Source organism: Pimephales promelas, chromosome 15 (assembly GCF_988280905.1).
Source record: "Pimephales promelas chromosome 15, fPimPro1.hap1.1, whole genome shotgun sequence".
In the NCBI taxonomy this organism is placed as follows: Eukaryota; Metazoa; Chordata; class Actinopteri; order Cypriniformes; family Leuciscidae; genus Pimephales; species Pimephales promelas.
In genome coordinates, this window is record NC_142783.1 from 34033892 (window position 1) to 34049830 (window position 15939).

Here is a 15939-nt window from a genome sequence, read left to right on the forward strand (position 1 = left end):
CAATTTCGCTCCGCTCACACCACGACTCGAGTCTGACTCAACGTCTTTTCCCCGCCTAGCTCGCATTGTGTTCAGCATCCCAAGCGGGTCTGCAAGGGCAGAGAGGGTTTTCTCCGCAACAACCGCATGAGTCTGAAGCCTCAGACATTGTCCAAACTTGTGTTCTTGAAGGTGAACTTTTTCTTTCTTTCTTTCTTTCTTTCTTTCTTTCTTTCTTTCTTTCTTTCTTTCTTTCTTTCTTTCTTTCTTTCTTTCTTTCTTTCTTTCTTTCTTTCTTTCTTTCTTTCTTTCTTTCTTTCTTTCTTTCTTTCTTTCTTTCTTTCTTTCTTTCTTTCTTTCTTTCTTTCTTTCTTTCTTTCTTTCTTTCTTTCTTTCTTTCTTTCTTTCTTTCTTTCTTTCTTTCTTTCTTTCTTTCTTTCTTTCTTTCTTTCTTTCTTTCTTTCTTTCTTTCTTTCTTTCTTTCTTTCTTTCTTTCTTTCTTTCTTTCTTTCTTTCTTTCTTTCTTTCTTTCTTTCTTTCTTTCTTTCTTTCCTAAAAGTTTGACAATGTATCCCATTTAAATTGTAATGTGCACTCTGCGCAAAAGTTCAGTTATACGAATTTTGGCCTAATAGTTCATTTAGCATACTTTTAAAACGTTTATGTAGCCTAAAGTAGGCCTATATCCTGTATATTTTTATTTATAATAAAGCCCATTGATTAGTTTAATTTTACAGCATTTTTTTGTATTGATAAGCATAATTTTATTAGGCTATTTCTGCGCGCTGTGCAAACGTTTAGTTATCAAAATGTTGGCCTAATAGTTAATTTACTTTGTAAATTTACTTTTAAAATGTTTAGGCCTTCATTTTTTACATTTTTGTTTATACACTTATTTTTTATCTTTATTTATATTATTAGGCCCATTTATTCGTTTAATTGTACAGCAGTTTGTGTGTACAATGGATAGGCTATAAGCCAATTTAAATTTTAATCGTGCGCGTTCCGCAAAAAATCATCAAAATTCTGGCCTAATAGCCTAGTTAATTTACTTTTATGTATATTTTTGTTTATATAATTTTTATTCATATTATTAGGTCACTTTATTCGTTTAATTTTGACTTTCTGTAGGCCTATAGCATAGGCTATTCCACTGGACATGTTGTAAAGTCGGGTCTATGTTTTATTCACGTGTCACGTGATTCATTCATTTATACACATGTCCCACCCACTTTTTATAACAAAGTTACGCCACTGCTTTTATGGAATGGAAAGATTAATTTCCTCATTGGACCATCGACGCCAATAAATATACTGTGTAAATACAGTAAATTATATAGAATTATATTTAGCTTTTAAAGAGTGTTGGGTAAGTTACTCTAAAAAAGTAATTAATTACTAGTTACTAATTACCTCTTCAACAGTGTAATTAGTTTACTGTACTAATTACTCTCTCTAAAACACATTTAATTACTTTCAAAATCCCATATCAATCTCAACCAGCTGAATGATACAAGGATAGACACGAATCTGTTTTAATTCTTTCAAATAAATACTATAAAATTGCATGAATTATCCTTAAACTGACCAAGGTGGAGAAGGTTACATTATAAAAACATACTTTTTAGCATCAGACAATACATTTTGATGTTAAACCCACTATTGTTTTATTTCTGATCTCATGACATTTCACACTTTTTTCATACATATTTTACAATAATTCATACGAATTTGTACGAGTGCGGTCGTAATATTTAGACACCTCATATAAAATGCATACGAATCGCTGATTGATTTACCTCAATTACATCAGAAGTAACTGTAATTAAATTACAGAGTAATCCCTTACTTTACATTTTCAAGGGAAAAGTAATTAAATTATAGTAAGTAATTACTTAGTAATTAGTTACACCCAACACTGCTTTTAAAACAATTCACATAAAGGAAGGCTGAAACTGTTCATCACCAAAGAGTCTCGAAGTTTAGAGAAGCTCAATTTATAGCATCTCCTAAAACTGTAAAGAGCCCTGTTTCCATGGGAACTGCAAAGCAATCGAGATGAGGTTCCCAACCTGACATTAGTGAGATCCCACGACACCATCACAGTCTGTAGGCAGGAACTTTAAACCTCATGACTCCCAAAACAAAGACTTACAAATACACGACACAGCAGCGGGACTGATAACACATTACTGATGAAACACTCACGCATGATGCAATCCATCCTTTTGGCCACAAATGTTGTGCTAATTATTGCATGAAACATTTTTGCTATATTGCACTTTGTTTTTTTGACAAATCCCCAACTGTAGCCTAATGTATACCAATCCTTTTCAATTCTGACCTATAATTCAATACAGGCAAGCCTCCTGTCCTCCTCTGACATCAGTGTTTTTGCAGCGTGGAACAAGTGAGCCATGAAAATCTATTACTATTGTTACATTCACTGCAGTATCATTGATTAACTGCCTTCCAGAACAATTAAAACCTTGAAGAGAGCCTTTTCTCAATGGGTGAATCACACAAAAACACTTCCAGGTCACATCTCAGCCCAAAATCTGTGATTTCCAGAGGCACGGATCCATCCTCCATTCTCCTCGTTCCTCATTTGCAGCGAGTCTAATTTCACAGTCACTGTCGCGTGGAAGTTTTCACCTGACGTTGAGATTATTATCTTGGGTGTCAGACGAGGCATTTCAAAAGGAGACTTCAATAGTATTCTTGGCACAGAGTCAGTGTCAATGAGAAAAACCCCTCAAAACATCATTTAATTTGTATGTTAATGCATGAATTCAATTTGAATAATGTAGAGGGGCTTGAATGGGTTTGTATTATGATTAAAAATACTGTAAAAACATTTGAGCATACTGGAGACATGCATAGTGTGAACTGCATGCAATATAGCATTCACATGTGTTATACATGCACACCTGCAATACTGGACAAATAGAGGATAATGCATCTCACAAAAGAACATATCCAGGTATTATTTCACCCCAAAATCAAAGGGGATTATATTTTGCTAAAATAAACTAGCCTTTTTTTTTTACCATGAAGGATATGACAATTAAGTCCACCAATAATACTCATTACAGCAATAAAAGAAAGTGATTTATTACCCGCATTTGTAGTATTTAATTAGCTAATTCTGCTGAGTTATTATTATTTATTATTGTGATTTTAAGGTCAAATGTGATCATGAGCCATGTGCCTTACGGAAATTTACCAGCCATTAATATTTTATACTGGTTATGACACCGAAATCAGTGATAATTCACAGTTCTCTACAATCAGTGGCGGAGGTTCTACACTGAATTAGCCTACACCCCGGGCGAGACAAAAATTCCCACAAAATTCTGCACAATTATATTTCGTTATAACAACATAATGGCCCCATGCATTTGTGGTATTATGAATGAAATGTGCGTTATTTAGAAGAAAGTCGAGGTGGTCTGACTGACTTTAGCCCACTAATTTTTTTTTTTTTTCATTTGAGGTACTTTTTAAAATTGAAAGTGGCAGAGCTACTCATTAAATCTCTTAAATAATGCCTCATAACTATCCTATTAACAACTACCCAAACTGTTTTAGACCTAAAAGAATGATGACATTAGAATGACCTATTAATGTGCAGACCTTGACATTGAAATAAAAAAGGGAAAGACTATAGCGCTATCTGGTGGATATTTAGTAAATTGCATATAGCTGTTGGACGTTGAAGCCTTTCAATTACCATTCACAGAGCATGCACCTCATATTTATGGTATTTATATGCACATTAAAATGCATTGCAAGTATGCACACTATAAGAAAAACTATAACTGACCATCCGATAAACGATTGTCTATCCACCCAAAATCTGAAGTTATCCAAAACCACATTGCATTCAAGATATACATTTTATCATGATTAACTCTAACACAGTTATTGTAGCCTAATCATGAAAAAAACGCCTTCAATGTAACACTTTGATAACAATAAATGGCATTAAATCACTATGATTTTATTGTAACAATAACTTAAAAAATTGTAAAAAATTATGACAAAACTTTTTTACATTGGGTTAACTCATCAGAATAAGTTAAGCAACTTTCAACTTTATTATACAAGTTATACAAGATTCAACACTTTTTAAAGTCAGTTTAATGTAATTTAGGTTGAAATGACTTACTTTATTAATTTAAGGCGGCGACTTTGTTTTGTTTTGAAAATAATCGATGAATAAATCGAGAAATTGAATGTAGCCTATGGTCATTCAGCTTCTAAAAATAATTCATTCATCAATAATTAAACTCAAATATTGGTGAAAGTGAAAATAAAGATTGTGATTTAGATTCAATTAACGTGCATTAATTTTTTAAAAACTATTTTGTACTCTTGGCATGTGTGAATTTCAATGCGCTGAGTTGTCGAAATCTGCTGTCAGGAGCCTCACGAGCACCACCATCATCATCTTCATCGTTCTCCTCCCCACCCACCCCTCAACCTCTCCCTGCGGGAACGACAATATCCAGGTCTTAGCATTCCCAATTTGGAATTGCAAATCCTCGCTAAAGGAACCAATTTGATCGGCGCAAACCGCATTCTTTCTTAAATGGCGTCAGAAACGCGTCTCACGCGCGCGTTATCGCACAGGAGGTAACGTTATGGCGGCTAATCAGACGCTCTGTCAGGGTTTCGATGCATGTGCTTATCTGTGTTATCATACGACCATTTAAGCATATCTAAACTACTGTTGATCTTTGTCATTTGAAAGATGCATTAATTGCCTAATCAAATCGCAGGTTGTTGCAAACGGAAGTAAGCGATGAAATTCGACTTCAAAATGCTTAACGGAATGGATAGGCGTGTTTGAAAGCGCAGGTCGGGTTGCATTGGTGTGCGTTTGTAACCAGTGGATGCTGACGGGTCTGGGGAGAGCTTGAGGTGGTCATTGTTCCAGCCATGTCTCCTCCAGCATCTGCTGCGACGGCCAGTGAGAGCAGCACCACCACTGTGTTCGAGGACGACACGGACGCGGCGAGAGAGGAGGTACTCGATAACGCACGCGGTTTTCATTTAGCAGTCATGACGATGCGTGATAACAGACAAAAACTAAAGATCCCGATATGTAAACATGAGCATCGACGTGCACAACATGGAAGCATGCAACAATAGACATCACTGTAGTGAGAGAACGCATGAGCAGAGATTGGCTTTATCAAATAACAAACGGCCGAACAGGCTTTGTTATTGTAAGCAAAAGAGGTAAAATCCACGGGTGCATGATTCTACATAACAACTGACACTCAATATGAAACAGAATCATGTCAGACATGAACAATATTTATTGAGCACATATTCAACCATATTGATAAACCAATAGGCTATATGGGCCAGGTCAATATTTAGTTGTGCAAAGCAAACAAAACCAGCCTTAGATGATTTGCTGGTTGGCAAGCTGAAAAGTGTGCAAAAAATAAATAAATAATGATAAAAAAATTAGCAAGTACATCCTTTATTGTTTCAGAACAGCTCTATATATTAATACATTTTCTATTTATTTTAGGGAATTTTGTAATACACCTTGTAAATATTGTTGAAATTAAGTGTGTTTAATTTCACCTGATTTAGATGGTTAAATAGGGAGAGAGACACACACAAGTGAATAAATGTATAAAAAGGAAAGAAAAAGCAAATGTTCTTTTAAGGAATTTCTTTATTATTTTAGCAAATATTGCAGTCCTTTAGCTCAAACATTAGGTCAAGGGTTCGATTCCCAGGGAAAACAAGAACTGATAAGAATGTAAATGTGTAGCTACCTTGAAATATCCAACCCGATCTCACGACCAATTCGTATGAATTCGACGCATGATTAAAAAGTGTCTAATTCGTACGACCTCACTCGTACTAATTCGTACGATTTGTCTAAACCCACGTGATGGTTAGGTTTAGGGGCGGGGTCAGGAGTAGGTCATTCGTACGAATTCATACGAATTGGCCAATTCGTAAAATATGTACGATTTAGCAAAATCGTATTAATTCGTACGAGTGAGGTCGTATGAATTGTTACGAAATAGCCACTTTTTAATCATTCGTCGAATTAGTACGACTTGGTCGTGAGATCGGGTTGAAATATCGCATTTCAGCGTGTTTATGCACGCCGTTGACTTAACGTTACATTACTGTATATATAAATATAGGACCTACCCCAACCTCGTCCCTAAACCTCATCCCAAGACGTCATATAACTGACGTCTTTGGACCATACGTCAACATCCGCCGTTTTAGGGTACCCTTTAACGTCAGTTAGATGACGTTATCGGATCCTAACCCTACCCCAGACCTAAACCTACCCCGTCACCTAACTGATGTTAAAGGTAAAGCGTCAGTTGTATGACGTCCCAGAATCGTCATGAAATTGACGTTAAAGGGTACCCTAAAACAGCGGATGTTGACGTATGGTCAAAAGACGTCAGTTATATGACTTCTTGGGATGAGACTGTGTTAACCCGTTACTGGGGTTAATACCATTCATGAGTCTTCCCTTACCATCCTAGGGAAAAAAAAAAATATCGCTCCCCAGATGTAGATCTACATTTTTCTTCGTTTCGCTCGGACATTTAACGGTGTGTACTTGCACGCGGAATCACTCGGACATTTATTGGATAGTTCAAAATGCGTTTAGATAACGCGCCACTTGATTCGAAAGTGGCGTGTATGTTTATGCTAAAGTCATGATGTCATGTTACAAATGCAATGTGTCGCTTTAGATAAAAGTGTCTGCCAAATGCATAAATGTAAATGATAAGATCCAAAGAGATATCAAATGTACTTAAATTTTAAAAAGTACAGACGTATACGTACTCTCTCTCTCTCACACACACACAGCATGAATATTAGCCAATAAAGGAATACAATTCTGCATATTCTCATTTTGCTTTCAAACATGCATGTGGTATTTTCATAAATCACTGTACTCACCGTTTCCATGTCCTTTTTAACAGTCCTCTCCGTTGTTCTCTTTTGTGTTTGACGAGCAGCAGAGGCCTGTGAAACAGTCACTGAGCAAGTCCATGTGCAGAGAGGTGTTCTGGAAATGCCTGCTGCTGTCTATGCTCATGTACGGCTGCATGGGAGCCATGGTGTGGTGCCACGTCACCAAGGTCACCCGGTTGACCTTCGACAGTGCCTACAAAGGGAAGTCCATGATGTATCATGACAGTCCCTGCTCAGATGGCTACATCTACATCCCACTGGCCTTCCTCATCATGCTTTACGTCGTTTACCTGGTGGAGTGCTGGCACTGCCATGCCAAAAATGAGCTTCAGTACAAGGTGCACGTGGAGGGAATTTACGAAAGAGTCCAGAGGATGCAGCAGGCCAAGCCTTGCATCTGGTGGAAGGCCATCAGCTACCACTACGTGCGGCGGACACGGCAAGTCACGCGGTACCGCAACGGAGACGCGTACACCACCACGCAGGTGTATCACGAGAGGGTCAACACCCATGTAGCCGAGGCAGAGTTCGACTACGCCCACTGTGGAGTCAAGGACGTCTCCAAGCAGCTAGCGGGTCTGGAAAAGTCAGCCATCACCAAACTGAGGTTCACCAAGTGCTTTAGCTTCGCCAACGTGGAGTCCGAAAACTCCTACTTGACCCAACGTGCACGGTTCTTCACCGACAACGAAGGATTGGATGATTACATGGAGGCCCGGGAAGGGATGCACCTGAAGAACGTAGACTTCAAAGAGTACATGATTGCCTTCTCCAACCCAGACCACCATCCCTGGTACGTTTCCAACTGGGTCTTCTGGACAACGGCCTTTCTTACCGTGTCCTGGCCGTTACGGGTTCTGGCGGAGTACCGCACGGCTTACGTCCATTACCGTGTCGAAAAGCTCTTTGGTGCTGACTACATAGCTGTGACGCCCTGCGACGAGAGACCTTACTGTAGACGCATCCCGAGAGTCAACACCATCGACAGCACCGAACTGGAGTGGCACATTCGCTCCAACCAGCAGCTGGTGCCGAGCTACTCCGAGGCGGGTCTGATGGATCTGGCACAGCGCTCGGGAGGCGTCAGGCAGAACTGCGAACGCTGCCACCGCGCCATCAGCAACTCATCCGTGTTTTCCCGAAGCGCCCTCAGCATCTGCAACGGCAGTCCTCGCATCCCCTTCAGCGGGAGCCGCTTCTCCTTGGGAAGACTGTACGGTTCTCGCCGAAGCTGCTTCTGGAGAAGCGGGAGCCTGGACGAACCCGAGAGTCCCAGCGAGAACACACGATGCCTGTCCGGACGGATCAACGCTGATGAGGAAGACCCACCGGCCTACCAGGATGCGCTGTACTTCCCGGTGCTTATCGTCCACTGTAACGAGAGTTGTCCCAATCACCGCTCCTTCCATAGGAACAGCTCGTGTGTGGAGACGTCCTTATGATCGGACCTCTTTGACTACATAAAACCTCTGAAAGAAGGAGGAACATCTCAACATGAGATCCTTTTGAAAAACTCGACATGTCCTGTAACTCAGGAATCATTTATTGGAATATTTATCAGTCCACAACACTGTATGCTTACAACAACAGACGGAACAATTCTCAAATACAGGGGTTGGACAATGAAACTGAAACACCTGGTTTTACAACACAATAATTTGTTAGTATGGTGGTGAGGGCCTCATTTTGCATCCAAATACTGAAGCACCAATTCATTTTGGGAATGACAGATGGGAAGTCCTTCACATTGATCAGAGGGATTATGAGCCGTTCCTCTTCCAGAACGGTGTCCAGGTCACTATATGTCGCTGGTGGACTTGCTCCTCCAAAACACCTCAATAATATTCAGATCTGGTGACTGTGCATGTTCAACGTCACTTTCATCTTCATCAAACCCTTCTGTCACAAGTCTTGCTGTGTGTGTTGGTGCATGATCATGCTGATACACGGTTTGAGCATCAGGTGCTCATGATCCTCCAGAAGGGTTTGGTAGTCCTCGGCAGTGTCGTGTCCATCAAATACAATCAGGATTGCCATGATATTGGAGCTCAAACCATCACTGATCCACCCGTGCTTCACTCTGAAGATTGGCCGCCAGGCATATAGATGTGAAACCTCCAACATTGGCCAGTGTTTCAGTTTCATTGTCCAACCCCTGTAACTCAAGTAATACACATTTACAGCAATAATGAAGAGCTCCTGGTACAAGTAATCATTTTCACATTGTCATTAACCGGCTATCTAGGAGTGTAAAAACGGGCTTGACTGCTATAAAGAACAATCGCCACATCTACAGAGCAAAAACCTGGTCCTTTTTCTACAAGTACGACCAACTTTTCACCTTTATGGACCTTCTTAAATGTTGCACTTGAAGTCAATTCATCTGTAAAAGAATGTTACTTTGTTTCTCTCGCATAGTGGTTTCCAGTGGACCATGAAATATATGGTTTACATTCATATGTGAACACTCTTTCTGTATATGAGAAAACATCATGCGTTGTTTGTACTTTAACTGTGATTTAACTGCATCAGGCAGAACAATATTCGGTAAGGAACTGTTATGGCGATGTTCGCAACACTGCATATCTCAAACCATGCGACACATTTCAGACTATGCAACTATTAACCTCTGGTCTGTTATGCCTTTAAAACCTATATACAATTTACAATGGAATGTATGACTGTTGAAGCTCTTCTTTACATCGCTTGTATTTAGTGTACAAACTATCCAACAAGGACTGAACTATTAAGTGAAGGCAGACATGAACAGGCTTGTATATTAGTGAATGTTTTCAGTAGCCGGCAACTGCTCTTTTACTTGGCCGGAAATTGCAGTGGATCAGAGCGAAAGCAACAGATCAAGCGAGGGAAAATACATTTCTTTATGCAGCTGTACATTTATTTATTGGTTTACAGCCATTTGATAATCAGTACTGTGTATGTAACTCTTTTGGATTAACTGTAACAAAGGTGCAGCTTCATGAAAGCTCCATTCATCAACACGGTTTTAAAGTATCGACCATCAAAAATGGCCTAGAGTTTTCCAAAGACATTTTTTTTTAAATCTCTTTCATGCAGTCGATCTGGATAAAGCCTGTATATTTCTGATCTGTTACGTCTGAAGGTTGCAAACGCATTTATCACTTTTATACTGCCAATTGATGATGTATTCCAAATCATGAAAAACACAAAACACTATATGCTTTATTCATGTAGCAGCCATTAAACATGAAAATTGTTGGGTTAAATGGACATAAACTCACTGAATAAACTGCTTGTGGATACACAGAAATGAGTAATCACTGTACAATACAAAGACAAAATAACACTTCATCTACGCGCAAGTCATTCCTGTTCAGTTTTTGTTGTAATTTCAGGAAGTATTACTAAGAAACTAAGAGTTTTGCGGACCTCATAACTTTATTATTTACAAAATGTCAAGAAAATTGCCTAAAGTTCACTTGCATGAGGATGCTAGCAACTTAATTTTCATATTTTTAAGCATCTTCTTGTTGACGAATGTTGATCTTATCAAACTTATATACTTTGAGAGAAACAAACCAACTAACACCACAAAACTCCCCAGAAGAATTAATATACTATCAATTGAAAATACTTACTAATGTTTGTTGCTGATTACACACAAAATGATGTCACGTCCATGTTAATGTCCACTGTGCAGTTTTGAGAACACACCTCTAGATGGCAGTGAAGAAAGTGTCACATAAAATATCATCATGAGTAATTCTATCTACTGTATAAACATGACGCATGTTCTCTAATTGCAGGAAGAAGAAAATAAAAACGAAATAGTAATACCCAAATGTTTCAGATGGCTTCACACACAGATTATACGATTAGAGAGCTTCTGTTTGAACAGTATGGTTTGTGTTTGCCAAGTTCATGTGTGGCTCTGTTTCCGTGTTAAATTCAGAGAGAACTTAAATAGCAAGAATAACTGGTTTTGGATGACTCTAGTCTACACAGAAAGACTGGAGAAAAGAAAAGCTCCTCTAGAAATCTCTATTGGCATTTATGTTTGGACAGATGGTTCAGTCAAAGTGATCTCAAATGGCCTTTGTGAACTATTGAACAACGTTGACACAGGGAAGTCTAATGATTTTGTTAGCAAGCATGTCCCACCCCGAGTACACACACAAAGACAAGGACGTCTGTCAGGAGGATGAAGGAAGTGAATTCATTTACCTAGTCTTTTTCAGACCCAAATGCATTTGCTTTGCAAAACATTGCATCCATAATAAAACAAATCAGAAAGGTTCAAGAATTATGGGAGAATCTCACAAGTTCAACACCATTTCATATTTCAGCCCTAGATAATATTTTCATGTCAATTACAAATATTCTCCACAGTGGATTGTCATAACCATTAACAGTTATATTATTTAACTTGTTAGACATGTTATATAGGCCCACTTCACATAAGAAAAACGTTAAACATCAGGACATGAAATTTATGAGATTGAACCAGCAAGAGAAAACACATATGATGTAGTTAATAATAAAAAATCTAGTAAAATATTGGATTGCCCAATCTTTAGAACACTAATGTACAACAAAAGTTGTGTTTGGGCTGGTAACTGACAGGTTAAAGGTTCAAATCCTGCACAAATGAGACATTAATGAACTATTAACACCAATAAACACTACTAAAATGACCATATTATAACTATTCTTTTGTACATACAACCATGGTATTCTTTCAATAGTCTACTTTGCTTGGAGTTCCGTTTGAATACCATGGTAAATGAAAATGGTACAACCCAGTGGCGTAGCCACGAGGGGGCCTGGGTGGGCCTAGGCCCCCTCATTTACATGTCCGGTCCCCTCAGATTTCTGATTGCTTAAAAAAAAAAAAAAAGTTGTTTTATTAGGATTGATAGATTGACCAATCAAAATGCTGCGCGGTAAAATGCGGCTTATTTTCAAACTTGATTTGTTTATATAACGTGTTGCGCGTAACGTACGCTGTCATCTTCATCTTTGCGTGAGAGTTAATCAGTCCCTCCAGAAAAACGCGATTATGCGATCGCTGAATTCAATGCAAAATCAGCCAAAGTCCGCATATTTATGCGGGGGCTGCATTTTTTCAAATACGCCTCACTTTCGCCACATAAATTGCCGATTTCCGTGCAAAATATGCGGGGTTTGCATAATTTCATAATCCTCGCATTTTCGTTGCAAAAAAAAGTCACATGTATCTTAGCAGAAAGTTGAAAAATGTTGCGTTTGCTTCACATAAGAGCAGCCATTTCCCCCTGTTTCCATGGGAACGTTATGAAGTGACGCAATTACGCGACGCCAGACAGACTCACGGAGGCGATTGACATCTCACGAATCGAACTCGTATAACTGTCTGTCGCACGTTCTACCGTCACATCGTTACTTAATAAACAACATAAGATAAAAGAAGTAGCATCAAACAGAAATTACCCGCACACATGGGGTGTTCGACAGTTCAACAGGGAGCGCGCAGCTCTTAAAGGGGCCACACCTTATTTACACTCTTACAGTCTGAAATAAAACGAGATGAGAAATTAAATATTCCCAGCACTTTCTATGATGTAGTATGCTTGTTTATCAAAGGAAGTAATAAGAAATGACTCTTACATTAACAGGATGTTGGGGGAATCACTTTTTTTCTCTTTTTCATCAAACCGCAATTTTTGCAAGTTCCCTCAATTTTTGTAAATTCCAGCAATTTCATCGCATAAAATTGCATAAATATCCCACATATTCCATCGCATTTTTAAAGAAAACTGGCCGCATAATCAATCAATTTTTGCCCGCAACAATCACAAAAAAAACTCTGTGTTTTTCTGGAAGGACTGAATACTATTATGGTAAATGTTAAATATAAATCGCAAATTTTTTCACAAATTTTTGGAAATTACCACCACAAAATCAGTCATTTTGATCGCAAAAATCACAAAAAAAAAATCGTGAAATCCTGGAGGGACTGGTTAATATGCCGTGACAATGGCAGGCGTTTAAACTCAAAGTACAATATTACACTTTTTTTAAAAAGCACGGAAAGATCAACTTGATATATATATAAATAATGTTGCCCCCTCATTTAAAGACGGGACCCCCCAAAAATAAAATTCTGGCTACGCCCCTGGTACAACCACAGAGTCAAAGACACTGTGAACTAAAGCTTCAGTGTCAAAATAATTAGTTCTAATATATACTCAATTTTACTTCTCGCATCAGAAAAGTCACACTTATATACCCACTGTAGGCTATATAATAAAAGGCAACACACAACAATATACAATTCAGAGTTTCTACTTTAGTAGTTTTTGTGGCTAGTTCTAAATAGTATTTTGGCGCGTGGAAACGTGGTTTCAATAAACAGATTCGCCATTTTACATATGTGACTTTAGGGCCGTTACATAGTCAACGCATCGGTACGCATACGCGTCCGCATGGCTATGTATCGCTACGCTTTGGCCGCCATTATGCGTCGATGCGTAGCCAAATGTGTCGTCCTAGTTTTTGATACGCGACGCACTGATGCACGCAATACTATGCGTTATCGGTGGGGGCGACATTGCAAGAATTGTACATTAATTCAAATATATCATGTTAACAGAAGAAGAAGGTTTGAATACAATGCGTGCGAGGAGGAATAATTATACGAGCTTATACCAGCATTTAATATCATCCGCATTTATACGACAGTTCACCACAATTAGTACACTCAAATAAAATTGTGTTGGAAAATGCCTGAGAGAGGTTGCAATCGCGATGGGAAAGACAGAATCAGGTGAAAACGGACGGGAAAAGTGCCCGTGACAAATTTACCAGCCTGGTTATATGAATTAATGATTTATGGATATGAATTAATGAATTAAAATACCAAATTAGTTAAAATGTGTAATGGTTTTTACATAATTTAAATAATACCAAATAATAAAAAATGTGTAATGGTTTTCACATAATACCAAATAAGTTAAAATGTGTAAAGTGTTTAATAATAATAAAAAACTCATGCTTCAAGTCGAACTTTTATCAATTTATTTGTCAGTGCTACCCAATCGTAGCACACGTATTGGTGCGCCAGCATCTGATAAAAAGTAATCAGCCAGCTGCTCCCTGACAAGTGCCGCTCTCCGGGAGGGTCTGCTGCTGCCGACCGAAAACCGTGGTCCGTCGACCATGTTCTGGTCCCCAACAACGTGCTGCCTCCACTCCACTCTCCAGGCTGGACCTCTCCGGTGTCAGGCGTCGCATCCACAAAGGTGGCGGGCATCTGGCACGTTCAGTGGATGCCAGAAAGTTGTGGAGAGCCACGCACGCCTTCACGAGCTTCATCGCTTTTTCAGGTTTGCAGTGAAAAATCTACTACCCCCTGTTGCGTGACCGGTGTATTGCATTTTACGCATCGCCCGTGACGCTTGCGTCTACTTTAACACTATGAAAGGAAGCGCGTCGCTCGCGTCACTCGCGTTGCTTTCTCGCGTAGCTCGCGTTGACTATGTAACGGCCCTTAGTCTTGATAAATTGTTAACTAGTTTACCCACCTTTTCGCGTGGCTTTGTGTGCCACTACCAACCGCTAATATCCACTTTGTTCGACCCATTGTTGACGATAACTCGCGAATTAACTTATTCCACAATGGCGAAGGTTCAGCGAATAAGATCCCAGAGACGTTTTTTTGGCATGATTTGCTGAGAGAACGGTCAAGTTACCTAATTAATATTAAACAAGTCAAGCTTCATTGTAGTGGGATTGGTTCATTCGTTTATCGTGCCTTACCAACATCTGACGCTCAGCCAATCAGCGAGGCCTATTGATCGAACGTCATGGTATAGAGAGCCTAAGTCCCGCCCCTCCGCTTCCGGCTCATGGGACCTTATTTCGGTTATACTCGTGTGCAGTCTGGTACAAAACACCCAGGCATGACGGCGTAACGTTACGATTATAACGTAAGTCTATAAACAATGACAGACAGCCTCAGTTAAGTTAACCTCATTCATTGAGAGAAAATGTGCGCCTTTGGGATTTGTAGTCTTTGTAATTAAGTATTTTCACAGTCTTATACCTCAACGGTTTCACATCAAACTGCGACTTTCTTTACTTTATAATGTATCTTTTAAATTGACAAACATCATATGTGCAATTCAGGGCACAATTCAAACGAGATAAAAATATTTGTTGTCTCTCGCCATTGACTACCATACAATATTTTTCCGAAATAAGGTCCCATGGTGGTCGACCGGAAGGGGAGGGACTTAGGCTCTCTATTTAATTTACAACATTCAAGAACCAAGCCTTTACTGTATTAGGATCATAGGCTGTAAAAAATATGGACAAAGCGTCTGTGACGTCACCCATAGACTTTCTGAAGATCGGGATTGAGGCTATGGGGGGTATGGGCGGCGCCATACTGGAAAATCTTGGGAAATACAAAATACAGATGTTCAGAAAGGATACTGAGGTGGTATGATGTGTTGTCAGATCATGGCCGAGACCTCAAATTCCACACGGCGCGCGCAGCCCGTTATCAGCTGTCAATCAAAGATAACCACCCTTATTTGCCATACATTTTATAACGATCTAAACTAACGAGTTAGAAAAAAATTCACCCCCCTCTCACAGTTGTCAGGCACACGGAACATATTGAAGTTACAATAAAAGTCCATGGGACCAAACTGTGAAAATGTGAATTCATGCTGTGAAATGGACATTATGAACATTTGCTCCCTTTTGGGACCGCCCTCTAGCGGATTTTAAATGTATTGCAGTTTTTCGCACTTCCGGGTAGGCTTCATGTTTCAGATTATCCATTAATCTGAGTCCAAAGTTCATTAAATCCAGTTACTTTCGGCATCAGACTGCTTTTTATTGTAATTGTAAAGCAACAATTTGTCAAAAACATGCACGACAAAGCAGTGAATTGTGAGGCATATTGTTTGGAAAAGTATGTAGCATGATTCAGCAAACAGATCTTCAGGTTTG

At 39.1% G+C, this 15939-nt stretch overlaps 1 protein-coding gene across 2 annotated transcripts; it reads left to right on the plus strand.

Annotated features, from left to right (window-relative positions):
* Positions 1–4377: 4377 nt before the first annotated feature.
* tmem151bb (transmembrane protein 151Bb) lies at positions 4378–10758 on the plus strand. 2 transcript variants are annotated; one of them, XM_089120583.1, is made up of 3 exons: positions 4378–4617; positions 4764–5010; positions 7002–10758. In XM_089120583.1, the coding sequence occupies exons 2-3, from the start codon at positions 4924–4926 to the stop codon at positions 8397–8399; spliced, it is 1485 nt and encodes a 494-aa protein (XP_088976709.1). In that variant the 5' UTR covers positions 4378–4617; positions 4764–4923; the 3' UTR covers positions 8400–10758. The 2 variants fall into 2 exon arrangements, with proteins under 2 accessions (XP_088976709.1, XP_039518863.2); XM_039662929.2 differs by having other exon boundaries at positions 4378–5010.
* The last annotated feature ends 5181 nt before the right edge of the window (positions 10759–15939 follow it).